Source organism: Euleptes europaea, chromosome 4 (genome assembly GCF_029931775.1).
Source record: "Euleptes europaea isolate rEulEur1 chromosome 4, rEulEur1.hap1, whole genome shotgun sequence".
Lineage (NCBI taxonomy): Eukaryota > Metazoa > Chordata > Lepidosauria > Squamata > Sphaerodactylidae > Euleptes > Euleptes europaea.
This window is the reverse complement of record NC_079315.1, coordinates 46,880,996-46,898,503: the sequence shown is the minus strand read 5'-3', so window position 1 is coordinate 46,898,503 and position 17,508 is coordinate 46,880,996. Positions and strand designations below refer to the sequence as shown.

Below are 17,508 nucleotides of genomic sequence, written 5' to 3'. Positions count from 1 at the left end.
CTAGAAGGTTCTCCTGGGCTAGTGCCCTGATTGGCCCAGAAGGATCATCTGACCCCAGCCTAGATATCCATAATTGCAGTTAGGCAATATGGTAGTTATCTGTTCTTCTTTACTTTGATTCTCTACAACGCCCTGCTACCGTTATGCTTTATTTTACTTGAAACTCCGTTATTCTGCAACTTTGCTATGCAAGATTTATGCCCAGCCGCAAGGCTGTGACCAGGACCAGCTCAGAGCAGTAAGTAAGAACATCTGCTAAGTACCAGCTAGTGAGCATTCTGACTAGATAATTTTCTTATTGTGTGTGCCATATCTGTAACTTGTATTTTAATTTGTATTCGGATTTTTTTTAAAATAAAACCTTTTTCAGCTTTCCTTTTAAAGCTGTGGTATTCTGTTGAGTAGACTGACCTACACTTGGTTTTCATTACAACAAGCTCTGGGGTTCCTGGAGAGGACCTCAGGCTTGACACACGGCCTCTCTTCTCAAGCCATATTGGCACTGGGACACCAAAAAGCCAAGGAAACAATCAAACAGAGACTCTTGGACCATGCCCTTCAATCAGATAGGGCTTAGATTCATAAATATTCAACCATCTTGCAATACATCAAACCTTTCCACCCTGCAGACTACCTTGGATTCATGGAAGTATCCAAATATCAAAGGGCCTTTACTCTTGTGCATTTCAATGCCTTACCTTCAGCTCTCCTGGAAGGCAGGTATCTCTGTACTCCCACTAATGACTATGCCCATGCAAAACAGAGAAAGTGGAAACAATAGAACATGTTGTAGAAGGGACGTTGCAGGAGAACAACATAAGATCGCAGTACAATCTCCCCATATTGTCATCCTTTCCTGGGAGATCAGAAGAATACCTCATTGCTGATGGCTTGGCAAAACTGCTCTTTGGTGATTAAGTCAATGCATTCCTCCAGAATGGACACACCAGCTGCACTTATCCACTGCTCGGTCGTGTGTCTCACTCTGGCCATAAAGCTTGCCAAAGTCTCTTTCGGTTTTGGCATAGCCTTGCACAGCTTTAAACAGAGCTGATCTTTTATCAAGGTGAAACATCGAACAGCTAGCTTTTTGAATGCTTTATAGTTCTGAGCTTCTTGAGGTGACAGTTCGGTCAGAAGCTCTGCTAGCTCTCCAGACACATCAGACCAGAGGATTTGGATGTAACACCTTTCTGAAACACGAAAGCTTCAGCACGCATTTTCAAACAAAGAAAGGCAATCACATCATCACCAGCATGAAACTTAGGCAACTTTCTACAGTCCCATTTGTCCACTTGGTGCAGGTTTGTTTGAGCTGTTAAATATCCATACATGGTTTTCAGACACTCCAGAAATCCTTCCTTCATATTCTTGAGGTCTCCCTCTCTGGCCACAGGCCATCCATCACTGAAACTGCTGGCTCCTCCATCCTCTTACTGGCTCCCATCTGCTGACTACTGCCCCGGTTTCTGGACTTTCTCTGGCCTTCTCTGCCACTGCTCCTGACCTGCTGCCAGGGCACATTGTTCCTCATCCACATCTGGACCACTGAAAGTATCTTTGGCAGCACAAATCCTCACTGCCTGTTCACTTGAGCAGGGCTCATCTCTTTGCTAAGACAGCCTAGAGCCCATGATTTCTTCCTCCACCTCCTGAAGATTAATGGCCATGTCTCCCTGTACAGTGATCTCGACTTCAGTTGCTCTTCATAGCAAGACTCTGCCAGCATCCTGGTGCCTTGAACTGGCACCTACCCCCCAGTAAACCTAGACTCCATCCTTTACTGCACAAAATAACAAACCACAGCTGTTGCCACTGACATGTAAATTACTCTTGAGTCAACTGGACCTAATCCACCACGCTGTCACCGTATGAAGACAGAGACTCTGTCTCGGTAGTGTGACTGCACAGCTCTGGGTTAGGCTAGTAAATTCAAACAATGTAGCTTAAAAAGCTTTAATGATAGAAAAGTTCAAGAAAAGGATAAAAACACAAGTTACATAGTGAATAGGCAACGGCAACAATAAAATAATAAATCTAGCTGGCTACATAATACTTACTAAGTTACATTTTAAGCTGGATCTTAAAAGCTAATGTTGTTCTTCAAACTAAGCGACAGAATGTCATGCTGAAATCAAGGTGAGAGAAAGCATAGCTACTACTAGACATTGTCGAACTTATGGGAAAGTGAACCTAGGACAGGTGACTCTAAATTCCCAATCAGGATGGACATTTAGAAATCTCTAGATGGTATAAAACAGTCTAAACCAGAATAAAGCTCTCAGGGGAGATGAGAGATCTCACCCCTCCCATATTTACACAGGTGTTCTCACTCAGTTAATTAAGAGTGGTATGTGCTGGTGACCTTGATAGCCAGGCCTGTTGATAATACAAACTACAGCTGGTGTTATGGGAATGAAATGAGCTAGGCCTGTGTGGAAAAATACAAAATGCTGATTCCCAGAAAAACAAAATAGAAAACATAGAAGTAGCAAAATCGAAATGGTTCTTCTGTCTTGACATTCATCTAATTGATTGCATTGATTACACTGTGTAATCCACCTTGAGCCTCAGTGACAAAGGTTTATTATAACATAACATAACAATATAACATAAATATTACTTTCCACTTAGAAATGTAGACCACAATCACATTACATTTTATATGTAAATTTTATTGTAAAGAGTAATATACAGTTGCTGTTGTTTTATCTACAGAATGTATGAAATATATAGAAACAGTGACGTAGAGAAATTATTCCATCCATTTGGTCTTTGAAGACAAGCCTATCAACTGATGTGGACAGTCCAGGTTCATTCAACCATTAAATAACTTAGGTGAGGAACATTTGCCAGGGCTTAGTGCTATCATGCTGTGAGATGGTAACTTTTTAATACTGGCCAGCTGAGGATGAGCTGCAAGTATTTAAACATATCTTGCAAAATACTGAAACAGAATATGAGCATTGTTCACACTGCATCCTATATATGTATAGAAGCATGAGGTAGGCTTTGTTAAGACTATTTCTTGGGGGAAGAAAAAAACAAAGAGCCTTGGAAGTCAACCCAAACAAATCTCCTACCCATATGATTTTGATCAATCATTGCCCTGGTGATTCAGGAGGTAGGGCATCAGAGCCTGGGAGCCCTGGTTTGAGGCCACAATCCCCATGTTGGTTTATACCTCCTCAGCAAGCTGCCAAATCAGTTTGCAATAAAAAAATTCAAAAAAAAAGTCATTGTTTGTGTCAAGAGACAGACCATGGCACAATTTTGAGCAACTGGAACAACAAAACAAAACAACTCAAACTTGAAAATGTGAAGCAGTGGCACTCCATTCTTATACACATTTACCCAGTCCCAGTGTTCTCAATGGAAGATATTTCAAAGTAAATGTATTACCAGACAAGTACCATTGAACACAGAAGGAAATACTTGGCAAATAGACAAGTTTAAGATCTGGCTGCTAGTTTTAAAAGGTGGAACTCCACAAACATCTCCTTATTATATAATTTGCATAATACATTTCCTTTCAGATATGTACAGTTAGAGTTCACAGAAGAAGAAGCATGTTCAGTATTCACACTTTCAACTTCAGACGCTTCTTGGTAAATCCTGGTTTTTCTTCCAGCAGGAACATACAAGTATAATCTAAGCATACCTATAGATAAAGTATCAGAACAATACAAATGGTAATAAATGTACAGTTTAACTATACAGAAAACTACATATAGAAATTTTTGACCTTAACTGTATAGTCGAAGAACCCATGTGTAGGAAAGCACAGAGACCATGAAGAAAAACACAGATAAAATACATGAGATTATATGTATACATGCATGTAGGTGTGTAAATAGATGTAGATGAACATTAAAAGGCTCACCTAACTATTTAGTTAAGATTTACATTTCAGTCAGTACCACTAATTCTATGTCAGTGACCATCTTTGGCCAGCTGTAGCAAACTCATCAATCATCCAGTTGTTGCAACCTCCCATCATGTCACTGTGCACCCATTAACCTTGCACTCTCTTCTTCCAGAGCAGCTTCCTGCTGTCACTGGTTAAATGTGGGGGCAGGAGAACTACGCCCTCGGAAGCAAACATAAATTGCTACATCTTCCCAACAACTGCATCCCCAAAACTGAAACAAATGTCACTACAAATTTCAATGCTGAGGAACAGGAATCTGACAAACTGTACCATAAAATGATCTTGCTGGTAATACTGCCATCATGAAAGTGTATTGACATTCATTTTCATGGCATTTATGCAAAGAATTATGCAGCAGCTGTCTATGACCTCTGTGTTTTCTGCTCTGCCCTTAGTGTCTAATTCTCTTTCAATATGTTGGTCTCAGTTCAGCCAGCAGACCTCTAAATATTTCATCTCACATCAGTAAGCTTATCCTACGTATTGCAAATAGTAGTCATTCAACAAAAGAAAGAGTAAAGATTTGGAAATTCTCTATCATATATCAGGGGAAATAAACACATTTCTAAGGTTGTGTTTGCACCTGTGGCCCTCTATTGTATCCCTCCTGATGTTGTTTTTCAAATGCATTCCTTCAACTGGTTTACAGTGGTTTGGATCTAACGACTTCATTCCATTGTTAGAGGTCTTATTCTGATGGAAGACTCCTGGCTTAGCAAAAGGGAATCCTTGGATACAACACAGTGTACACATTTTCTTCTCTCACAGGTGATGGATGGAGAAGACAAGCTTATTCCTATCTTAACAAACAGGGACACAGGATTCTCTTGTAAGAAACTGAAAGGTTTGCAATAGTTATGCAAATCTAAAAATATGATGATGGGATAATTGAAAAGATGTCTGTGAAACTGCAGAATACTCAGATTGTTGCAACATACAAAATTTAAAAATAATTTCAGTTAACTAAGATTGGTGAAAAATCATGAATTAATTTAGATTTTTTTAGCGTCAGATTGTATTTATTTAAAATACTTATGAACCTGCCTTTCTCCCAGAAATCTGAGACCCAAGGCAATTAACTATACATTTTAAAATAAAAACACAATTAAACCTTGTAACAGCCACAACAACCATTCATAAATCCAGTCTGCCATTAAAATTACCACTTGGCATCCTTTCTATGACTCATTAAATGCCCTTATAAAACTTCTATCTTACAGCCTTTCCTGAAGGCCTTCTTAACACATTCAGAGAGGCTGTTCCACACAGTGGAGACAGCTAAATGTATCTGCTGAAGATGAATCTTAGTTAAGAGCATTTCTTACCTGAAAAATGGATTCTTTAAATCAAGGACATTGCCAGACTTAAAGCCAGTCTCATCCACTACAGCAACAATCTGGATGTCGTAACTCTGCCTGTATCATAAATCAGAAAAAAACTTGTTAAAATAGCAGTTATGTCTATAATAAAGTTCATCAGGTATCAACATTGTCAAAGTAACTGGTGTTCTATTTGCTTGTGTTTTGATTCATACAATTTAGGATTAAACATACTAATTTGTAACATTAAGTTAACCAATAAAAATCTTGAGTTAATCAAGTGATTCAATTAATCAGAACTATTCTTGTGAAAAGCATCCAGTAATAATGGTGCTGAATATGGAAAGGGGAGGCTTTGAATACAAATGTTTAATCTCCCCTCTGATAGATTTGTGCATTCGGATATTCCCAATCCAAATATATATCCAAAAACACCGTAACTGTTTCTGAGTGATATCTGGGGTTCTCAGGAATACCAGATTCTGATTCCGGAAACATTCTGGATATATCCGGGAATTTCTAAATATAATCTGTGCTGGCATTTCAAGGCTTCCAGCCCTATTTTTCTTCAATTTTACAAATTTTCTGGGCAACAGGAAGGAGGGAGGCAGCTCTCCCAGGCAATTGGACCAGATGTTGGGTGAGCACTTCAGTGCAGAAAATAAATACAGTGCCAAAATGTTGTTCTTGTCACTCTCAGAAAGAAAAAAATCCCTACTAATATCACTGAAACAAGAGATGTTAGGAAAATAGATGTGTATCTCAATTTAAAACAAGCAGAAGCATATCTCAGAGAAGAACCTGTGGTGAAACTCATGCATACTGTACTGGTGTTATGTTTATTCTTTACAAGGGTTGGAAGGAATAGGCAGGTCAGTGAGAATAGATGAGCATGCCTCATTGGCCCTGGGTTCTGCTTGGATTCCCTGGTTTGACATTGGTTGTGTTGGGCTTGCAACAGTGTTCTTTGCTTCAACCAGTTTTGCTAGGATTCTCTGACTGGATATTGGCTATGTTGGGTTTACAAGTGTCCCTCGCTTAAGTTGGGTCTGCTGTGATGCTCTGGTTTGATACTGATTGTGTTGAGCTGGCAACATTGACCCGTGGCTCTGCCGGGATTCTCTGGTTTGATGCTGGTTTTGATGGGCTTGTTGGTTCTGTTTACATTTGGAGGTTTTTGGCCAGTGGCTGCTCTATGTTTGGCAATTAGTTTCTTTGAATTCCCCCTCCCATAAGAAACAATGGAGACAAGTAAGATGGCTGTAGGCACATTATTCAGGGGCTCATAGAATTGGCCCCCTTGATCCAATTTGCTTGAAACATGGGTGGTCTTTGGTAACAGACAGGACTAGGGTCCCAGCAACTCCACTACCCCATCCAAAAGTTTCCCATAGGGAATAACAGGACCTGAATAATTCCAGAATCCCCCTCCCACCCAAAAAACCATAATTGAAACTGTACCAGGGGACCTGACCCCCCCCATACTGGTATTTAGGCCCTTCACAAAATCGGAATATCACTGATTTATTTGGGGGGGGGGTGCATATCAATACCCTCCAAGTCAGGTTGAAATTCTTCCAAAGTTTGAACCCAATTTGGAATAGGCTCATCCTATCACTAGAATTTCCTGGCAGCTCTACCATTGCCACCTTCCCTATCCCTGTTATAGCTTACCTGGCAGTGATGAGAGGGCTGAAAATGGAGCCTCCATACTGTCTTGACCACTGCAACAACTAACTGGGATGCTATTGTGTAATACGGTTACAAGGTCTCCCAAGTCCTTAACTGGGGTTTTCCAGACCTATACGAACAATATCTTGGGTTTCCTTGTGCCTGGGATGCCTGCAAAAGCTCCTGGTCTCTCTAGACCACAACTGCAAGTATCACAGAGGCTGTTGGAATGCCACTCTATCGTGAGAGCTGAAACGGATCGCAGCAGCATGGCTGGTGAGGGAGCTGAGTTAGTGACATGCAAACTCTGTGGCATGTTTGCATTCTTACTTGAGGGTAACAGCAATTACACTTGCAGCAAATATAAGTTGGTAGCCCTAATGGAGGAGAAGATACATGGACTTGAGGCATGCTTGTCCACACTCCATTTTATAAGGGAAAGTGAAGAGTTAATGATCAGAACGCATGGAGCACTCTTGAGAGGGTAACAGAAAGAGGAGATAAAAGAATCTCAGCAAATGGAGGAGCACCCAACACAGGAGGAGGGTGCATGGAATAATGCAACCCACAGGACCAGGAATATTAGGAGACATTCTGAGCCTCTGTTACTAAGCAAGCAATTCTAGGGTCTCTTCACAGATATTGATTCTGTACCACTGGAACAACGGCTACCCCCCCCCCCCCAGACTCCTTAAACTTGAGGCAAATTTCTCAAGCCCCTGTGGATGAGAGGATTTGAGTTTCCGCTCCCCAATATAGGTGGAGGTGTGTGCTGGTAATTGGGGATTCCCTACTGAGAGGGGTGGAGGCCAAAGTGTGCCAAACAGACTTGTCATCTCAAGATTTATGCTGTCTACTAGGTGCACGCATACAGGATGTGACAGAAAGGGTAGAAAGACTCATAAAACCCACAGATAATTATTCTTTCTTGCTCATCCACGTGGGAACAAATTATATTTCCCAGCACAGCCCAGAACGTATTCAAAGAAACTATGTGGCACTGGGTAAAAAGGTGCAGGACCTGGGAGCACAGGTCGCATTTTCATCAGTTTTTCCTGATGACGGTCATGGCTTAAAAAAGGAAAGAAAAATACTGCAAATAAATGACTGGCTACGTCAGGAAAGGTTTATTTTTTTTTGGACCATGGCTTATGCTTTGGAGATGAAGCTCTTCTATTGGGAGATGGCTTGCAACTCACGAGGGCAGGAAAAATGTGTTTGATAAGAGCCTTGCAAACCAGATGAGGGCTTTAAACTAAAACCTAGGTGAGAGCAAGACAAAAACTCAAAGCCTACTATCATGCCAAAATGGAGATGAGAACACTAAAGATTTGCAGTGAGTGCCACATATGCGAGGAAACATCAACTCATGGGTAAGTACAGAAACGAGATCCTCAGAGCACATAATCCATGGATTCCAATGTCTCTACACTAATGTGCAGAGTATGAGAAACAAGCAGGAGGAACTTGTCCTAATACAGGAAGGGGCCTATGACCTCATAGGCATTACTGAAACTTGGTGGGATGACACTCACAATTGGAATATTAGGATTGAGGGGTACAACTTGTTAAAGGGGATAGACAAATAAGGAAGGGGGAGGGGTAGCATTATATGTCAAGGGTGTGTATACTTGTGAGGAAATACATGAATCCGAGCTTGGCAGTTCAGTCTAGAGTCTCTGGGTAAAAATAAAAGGAGTAAGAAATAATAGTGATATTATGTTGGGGGTCTGCTATAGCAGCAAAAGGGGGGGACAAATTAAACTCAACCAAAATGTTGAATCCAAACCAAAAAGGTTGAGCTAGAAAATACTAACATTACAAATATATAAATTTTAATATGGTGCACAGTAAAGTTAAAAACATAAGGCCTATATCATAGGCAAGTCATTCACAGTCAATAAATACATGAAACTCATACACATTTGATGTAAAATCGTACAATGACCAAAGTAGGACCAAATAAGGAGCAAAGGCGTTTTGGCCTCAAAAAGGCCTTCCTCAGTGGTCAGACATAGAATTGTAGTCTAGTACACATCCTAACAATATAATATCATAATGCACAGTAGAAAATACATAAAAGAGAAGAGAAAGAAAAGCTGAGAGGAAAAATCATTAGCATATTCTCCATGAACTTGAGGTTTTTAAAAAGAAAATTTACTTCAAAATTTTGTAAAAGCATAGTCAAATTACCTTCTAGTATTATGAGGCTTCTTCTAAAATTATTTATTCCTTGTACACTAGAACATGGCTTCCATGTCCCACCTGTATTAAAATATATATATTGGAAAATGTTATTCTAAAAATCTTTAGTTGTAATGTCCATGACTGTATCATTTCCCTATACCTTCCACCCTTTTCTTATAGCTTTAACTAGTTACCAATTTTAAAACTAACCTTGTATTTCATGCCGGACTTCCAAGGATGTGTATACATCAAACAGTGTGTTAGGTCAAATGGCAAAATGGTTAGTATGTCTAGCTAATATGTTTCAAGAGAGGATGTGTATGAGTTTCATGTATTTATTGACTGTGAATTACTTGCCTATGATATAGGCCTTTTGTTTTTAACTTTACTGTGCACCATATTAAAATTTATATATTTGTAATTTTAGTATTTTCTAGCTCAACCTTTTTGGTTTGGGGGTCTGCTATAGACCATCAAACCAGGCAGAGGACTTGGATGAGACACTCCTAGAACAGATTACAAAGTTCTCACAGAGATGGGATGCAGTGGTCATGGGAGATTTCGATTACCAGGATATTTATTCGAAGTTCAACTCTGCTAAAATAAATTCCTGGTCAAATAAATTCCTGACTTGTCTTGCTGACAACTTCATTGTCCAGAAAGATTTATACGATCTGAAGATAAACCGGTGTACACATCCAACCTAGAGATTCCATTCCTCATAAAACTAAGTCTAGTAGGGTTGAACACAATAATTTTGCAATTGTAGCTCCCTCGCTTACCATAAAAACTCCTAAGCCTACTGATGCAGAGCTCTTTGATTGCTTTTTGGAGGAACGTGAGTTTGGTCAGTCTGACCCCTGTATAAAGAGCTCAGCCCATAACTCTTCTCCCTATCCTCCCACTACAACATCCAACAACAGAAATAATGGCTGCATTTTTTGGGACACTAATAAGTTCCTGGATATAGTTGAGAATGCAGATTGATGGTTAAAAATCATTTCATGGAACACCACAGGCTGGAGCAATAAATTTCACAATTCTGCATTTCCCATTTATCCACAGAAATGTTATATCTTATGCACCCAGGAAACTTGGATCTCGGAGTCCAACTCTATATCTTTATTTGGGTTCCGGTCATATGTGGTCCCTGCAATCAAACTTAGCAGCAAGGGTCGAGGTAGTAGCGGGCTAGCAATACTAGTATCGGTGGATTTACCAGCAGATATCCAGAACTGACTAGTGAATCACTGAATTATATTCAGTTCTTGAGGATGTGTGGAGCTCAGACATGCTTTTTCCGGTCATATGTGGTCCCTGCAATCACTTAGCAGCAAGGGTTGAGGTAGTAGCGGGCTAGCAATACTGGTATTGGTGGTTTTACCAGTCTTTGGAGACTCTCACACTAAAGCCAGTACAGGCATTCAATCTACTTTTCCATATAGCCTTTCTGATGTACCCTGGAGAAGATATGACCCCCTGGAGCTTTTAAGCAATTTCCAGATTGGTGGGCCCTTCTTTTAGCCAGAGTGTTCACTCAGATAAACTCCTCCAGATATTTTCCTTTTGGCTGGAAGCAAAGTATAGTAGTCCATATATGTGTGTGTGTGTGTGGGTAATAAACAGGACCCCCACATCTATTCTCAGTAAATTTTTACTGAGAAAATTGGAAGACTGGGAGTTAGACAACCAGATTATTGTCCCTGAATAAGACAGCTTTAGAAAAGGCCAATGTACCATCAATCAGTGCCTGATACTGCAGTGTTTAGCTATGGACTGCATAAAAGGCCCTACAAACACCACTATGTAGCTTTTGTCAATCTTGCTGCTGCCTTTGAGTCCGTTGATAGACACAGCCTTTGGTACAAACTGGCAAGCACCAACATTGACTTTTGCTCCTGATAAGGTAATTTCACAGCAACTTATCATCTAAAATCAGAGTAGGTACCTCAGGTTCCCTGACAGAGAGTATTGTTGTAGTTAGAGGTGTAGTTAGGATTGTGTTTTGGCCCCCCTTCCTTTCAATCGTTAAATCAATGACATCATTAAGGGGCTCTCAGGTGCTGACATTTTCCCTCCTTGCCTTGGCTTGTGGAAAATATGAACCCCTTATATGTAGATAAGATGTCTTATTGTCCATAACTTGAATTGGGCTGAGAAGGTCACTGTCTAGACTTAGTGACTATTGCAAGGAAGAACTGCTAACTATCAATTATTCTAAGACCAAGGTGTCTCTCCAGATGGTCAATAAACGATTTCCCAGTCGACCAATGTTGAACTTTGAAATACCTGGGAATCACATTCAGTGACACTCTTACCTAGAAATTACTAAAGCAGCAGCCCTTTAAACAATGGGCACCATATTGAAATTCTATTGCACTAAAGGGGGCTTCTTGATAGATCCAGCAATAAAACTATTCCAGAGCAAGGTGATTGCGCAAGTTATATATGGCGTTGAGGTATGGGGATGGAATGATGCTACTGCAGCTAATTTGGAGATAATCCAAAATCTCTTCCTGAAAAAGATTCTAGCTCTACCCCCTAACACTTCTGTTGCCTTGCTGAGAGCGGGAACAGGTCTTCCTTCCTTGTGGGCACATGTTCACAAAACCCTGTTCAAATACTGGCACAAATTGAAGAGAGCCCCAGCAAGTGATCTCTCAAGCATTTACTTTTCTATAAGCCTAATGCATCCTTTATGGTTAACTAACTATAACAAAATCCTTCAAAAATATAGTTTACCGATGTTGTTCATGGGGCTTCCCAAGCTAACTATAACTGCAGGGCCCAGGTGTATAGGTAGGATGCAGAATCTGACAGACAAGTTATAACAGGTTCTAAGTTTTAATTCCATTACAAATTAATCAAGGAAGATTATTCCAGGGGACTCTATCTAAGATTACATTTTCCAAATTATGGTCAGCCTTTACTTCCATTCGTTTTCAAGCTATGTAAACGGTAATGCTTGAAGGACACTATACCAAAAGACCAGTAGCTCATCATCTGTGTATTTGTGGAGGTTCTGAACCAAAAGATCTTTGCCACTATTTGTTGGATTGGCCATTATATCTTATACAAAGGCAAACATTTCTAGAGTCAATCCTGGCCAATTTGGTCCAACATACTGTGACAGATATCTTATTTCTCCTTGCAGATACAGAGCCAGTAGCCTCCCATAAAGTTGCCCTTTTTGCTTTGACAGCAAAGAAAATCCAGGCCAGGCTAGTCCAATGTAGCAATACTGAACAGAACTGAGACTTAAAATCATTTTTTGATGGGCGGATTTACTAGGGTTTATTATATTTCGTAGTAAGTCTGGAGTGGTATTGCTGTTTATTTAATGTTGGGGTATTTTCAGATAACTTCATATGTTAAATTTGTTAAGAATGTTCTATGTCATTCTCCAGAATTTTGATAAGTTCTGGCAGGTTAGAGAGATATATTTATTGAGTTTTCATCTGTTACTAAAATGTAACTTTTATCAATGATTGCTATATATATTTTTATCAGTTCTGATAACTGATAAGAACTTATTTTATCAGTTCTTTGGCCAAACGTAATAAACTTGAACTTGAACCTGAACCATCTTGGACTTGATTCTCACCAACAGGGAAGAATTGGTTAATGAGGTAAAAGTAGGGGGCACCCTGGGTAGTAGTGACCATGTAATTTTGGAATTTACAATCTTGGGCAAGGGAAAAGATGTACGTAGTCAGACATATAGGTTGGACTTTAGGAAAGCAAATTTTAACAAATTTAAAGTTATGCTGGGTAGAATCCCATAGTCAGAAATACTTGAGAAGAGAGTTCAAGAAGGTTGAGAGTTTCTTAAAAGCAGAATATTGAAGGCACAATCACAAACAATTCCTGAGAAGGGAAAATGGGAGGAGCCTAAAGAAGCCAGGGTGGCTCCATACACAGCTTTCTAAAGATTTGAGAAATAAAAAAGACTCATTTAGGAAATGGAACTAGGGGCTTATACCCAAGAATGAATATAAACAAATAACCAGTGCTTGTAGGGAGAATGTTAGAAAAGCTAAAGCTCAGTATGAGCTTAGGCTAGTGAGAGAAGTTAAACACAACTAAAAAGCGTTCTTTTGTTATGTTCAGAGTAAGAAAAAGAAAAAGGACATGATAGGCCCATTGCAGAGACAGGAAAGTGAAATTGTAACAGGAGATGAAGAGAGGGCAGAACTGCTCGATTCCTCTGTCTTCTCTTGCGAGGGAAATGGTGCTCAACATGGCAAATGAAGGAAAACATGATGAGGGAAGGCAGTTGCAGCCTAGGATTGGCAAAGGGGTAAACACCTAATTTCTTTCAATGAAACTAAGTCCTCAGGACCAGATGGATTGCATCCAAGGGTACTGAAAGAACTCGCAGATGTAATTTTTTCTGAGCCTCTGTCCATTATTTTTGAGAATTCTTGGAGAACAGGTGAGGTGCCAGAAGATTGGAGGCGGGCAAATGTTGTCCCCATCTTCAAAAAGGGGGGAAAGGAGGATCCGGGTAACTACCAACTTGTCAGCTTGACGTCTATACCTGGAAAAGTTTTAGAACAAATCCTCAAACAGTCAGTCCTTGAGCATTTAGAAATGATGGCTGTGATTATTAAGAGTTTCTCAAGAACAAGTCATGTCAGACAACTCTTTTTCTTTTTTTGAGAAAGTTACTACCTTGCTGTATCAGGGGAATGCTGTGGACATAATTTATCTTGATTTCAGTAAGGCTTTTAATAAGGTACCACATAATATTCTTGTTGACAAGCTGGTAAAACGTGGTTTGTAACTGGTTGACAGATCACACCCAAAGAGTGCTTGTTAATGGTTCCTCATCCTCTTGGAGAGGAATAACTCAGGGATCTGTCCTGGGCCCTGTGTTGTTCAACATCTTTATAAATGATTTGGATTAAGAAAGAGAGGGGATGCTTATTAAATTTGCAGATGAAAACTGGGCTAAAACTAATAAAATGAATTTTAACAGAGATAAATGTAAATTTCTGCATTTGGGGAGGAAAATCAGATACATAATTTTAGGATGAGGGAGGCTTGTCCGGTAGTAGTATGTGCAAAAAGGACCTAGGGGTCTTAGTAGACCATACACTGAACATGAGTCAGCAGTGTGATGTGATAGCTAATAAGGTAAATGCAATTTTGGGCTGTATAGTGTCCACACCACGCAAAGTGATGGTATCGCTTTACTCTGCTCTGGTTAGACTTCACCTAGAGTATTGTGTTCAGTTCAAGGCACCACAATTTAAGAAGGATGTAGACATGCTGGAACGTGTCCAGAGGAGAGCAACAAAGATGGTGAAGGGTTTGGAGACCAAGTCCTATGAGGCAAGGTTGAAGGAGCTGGGTATATTTAGCCTGGAGAGGAGATGACTGAGAGGTGATATGATAACCATCTTCAAGTACTTGAAGGCTGTCATAGAGAACAGTTGTCTTCTGTTGCCCCAGCAGCTTGGACCAGAACCAACGGGTTGAAATCAAATCAAAAGAGTTTTCTGCTAAACATTAGGAAGAACTTTCTGACAGTTACAGTGGTTCCTCAGTAGAACAGGCTTCCTTGGGAGGTGGTGGGCTCTCCTTTTGGGGGGTTTTAAGGAGAGGCTAGATAGCCATCTGATAGCTATGCAGATTCTGTGAACTTAGGCAGATCATGAGAAAGAGGTCAGGAAGGGTTGGATCAGTGCTTGACTCTCGTGGCCCTTTCTTACATGCGCAGGGAAATGATGGGTTCGTGATATCTTCTGAATCTAAGGTATTTCTTCAAGCTTCTAATAAAACAGAAGAAAATTGATTATTCTAAATCATTATGGAAGGAGCTAGAGTCAGCCATTTCTGAGAAAAACGATTCGCTTTTCTGGGAGCTTGTCTTCAATGGATTCAATTGCTTGTGTAGACAAACAGAAGTGCAAATCCCAGCTAAAGACTGGCTCCTATATTTCGGCAAGGGTTTTGGCTCTCACCTAGCCCCCTCCATTGTGGGCACTTCATACTCTCAGAGTGCCAATATAGATAAGTTAGAGTTACCGACCTGGTGTCCTGTTATGGAGAGAGAGATTAGAGGCTTGATTGCTTTGTTAGCATCTGGAAAATCTCCTGGGGAAGATTTGATTCCTCCAGATTTGTATAAAGCATTTCCAACTTGGTGGTCACCAGTGCTAGCTAAACTCTTCTCGCAAATTAATGATTCAGGACTAATACCAGCCAGCTGGAGGCTAAGCATAGTTGTCCCCATTTTTAAGAAAAGGGACAAAGCAAAGTCACAGAATTATAGCCCAAGACGTTTGCTTGATATAGTGACAAAATTGTAGAGTAAATATTTACTATGTAAGCTAGAAGAATGGGTAGAGGAGAATCACATCATACACCCGCACCAGGCAGGGCTTAGAATGGGCTACTGCACAGTGGAACATTGCCAGACTCTTCATAAACCAGCCTTCTCAGCCATAAACGGACCAACAAAAGTGGTATATGTAGTACTTGTTGACCTGGCTGCAGAGTTTGGTTCTATTGATAGGAAGCGACTATGGCAAAAATTAGCAGATCTGAACATTGATAAGCATTTATTATTCTTACAGCGTGAGTTGCACATGGATACGTTTGCTCAAATTCGAGTGGGAACATCTGGCTCTCTAACTAATAAAATCCCAATTTGTAGGGGGGTGAAGCAGGATTGAGTTTTGGCCCCTACATTATTTAATTTGTATATAAATAACACAGCTGAAAGTTTATCTGGCCCTCAGTTTGTTCCACCAACCCTAGGAGACAACAAAATATCTGTTCTCCTATATGCTGATGACATGGTTCCAATCTCTCTTACAAAAATCGGGTTGAGAAGACTCTTAAAGCAATTAGGTACTTACTGTAAGGAGAAGGCCCTGGATATAAACTATGAAAAAACAAAAGTGGTGGCTTTTAGAAAAAAGGCAAAAAACCTCCCTAGGGCATATACTTGGAAATCAAATCAAGCAGAGTAGCTCCTTTAAATATCTTGGCCTAACATTTAGAGAGAACCTAAACTGGAACTACCATCAGGCACCCAGAAGGTCCTCTGCGACAAGGATCATGGGAGGTCACCTCATAGATCCGGCTATAAAATTATTTAAAAGCAAGGTCATTTCTCACCGTCTATATGGTACAGAAGTCTGGGGTTGGAAAGAGGATAATATTGCCAAGAGAGAAATAATTCAAAATTTATTCCTGAGATGCATTTTGGCCCTTCCCAAGGGTACAGTTTCCATATCAGTATCCTAGAGTACTTGGGTCCCTCCATACTATTTTGGAATTCTGAATCAGCTTTTTTCAGAATTCTGACATTTCTGGGTGCATTATTCCCTATTGGGAAACTCTTCTTGGGGGGCTGGAGTGGCTGTTTTTAAACCAAATGACACAAAGTACTTTCTGTCCACCCCAAAAGTTTCAAGGGAACTGGATCAAGGAGTCCAATTCTACAGGCCCCTGAAGAAAGTGCCCCTAGCCATCCTTCAAATCACCACTGTTTCCTATTGGTGAAAAAAATTCAAAGAAGCCAAAACACACGTGCAACCACTGGCCAAAAGCCTCCAAATGCAAACAGAATAAAGAAGCCCAACAGAATCAAAGTCAAAACAGTGAATCCAACTTGGATGCCTTCACAAACCACAAACTGTTTGAAAATTAAAATGCAAAGCAGTTAAAAGTTCTTTAATAAGACAAGAGAAGAAAACTCAACAAATCAGTAAAACCCTTTTAAAACTTAAAAAAAACACACACACAAAACAAATCCATGGAAAAATATTTTAAGAACAACCAGAAAGAAAACAAAGTCCACCACCACCACCCAGGCAAAAACAAAAAACACAGAAAAACTTGAAATAATATTTTAAAACAAAGGGAAAACCAGTTCTGTTACAGAACAAGAAGGTCTTCTCAGGCAAGCTGTAGAAGGCAGCTCCCATTCTAGTGTGATCCTTTCCCCCTAGAACTGCTTCCATTCCCCTCCTTCCTCTTTCCCAGGAAACCTGTAAAATGGGGTGGGGGGGACAGGCCTGGGATCCTTAAAATGCCTGCCCCAGATATCCCTGAATATTTCCAGAAATATTTGGGTCCTGGTTACCTGTATTCCTGAGAATCCCTAATACCACTCTGATACCCAAACTACTGGTAAGGTATTTTTTGGGTTTAGATTTGGACCTTAAATATCCAAATGCACACCCCTATGCATAATAAAATTATCACTTAGGGTAGGCCACTTGACATCTAGCCTTTTCCATCATAGCTCCCATCTTATGGAATGGGCCCACTGAGTTGGTGAGGAGGCACCACCTCTAGACATGTTCAGGAGGGACTGGAAAGTTGTATTTACTAGGGCTTTTAATGGGGTGTACACTGCAGAAATTTTAAAAATCTAAACCA

General features: G+C 40.2%; 1 protein-coding gene across 2 annotated transcripts in view; it reads right to left on the bottom strand.

Annotated features, from left to right (window-relative positions):
* Positions 1-3,610: 3,610 nt before the first annotated feature.
* LOC130476222 (histone-arginine methyltransferase CARM1-like) overlaps positions 3,611-17,508 on the bottom strand; it is a 98,393-nt gene continuing 84,495 nt past the window's right edge. For both annotated transcript variants that reach the window (XM_056848118.1, XM_056848119.1), the window contains exons 12-13: positions 5,257-5,346; positions 3,611-3,661 (exon numbers count right to left, since the gene is read on the bottom strand). In XM_056848118.1, coding sequence (XP_056704096.1) covers positions 3,652-3,661; positions 5,257-5,346 — 100 coding nt within the window. In that variant the 3' untranslated portion in view covers positions 3,611-3,651. The remainder of the gene's footprint in view (positions 3,662-5,256; positions 5,347-17,508) is intronic.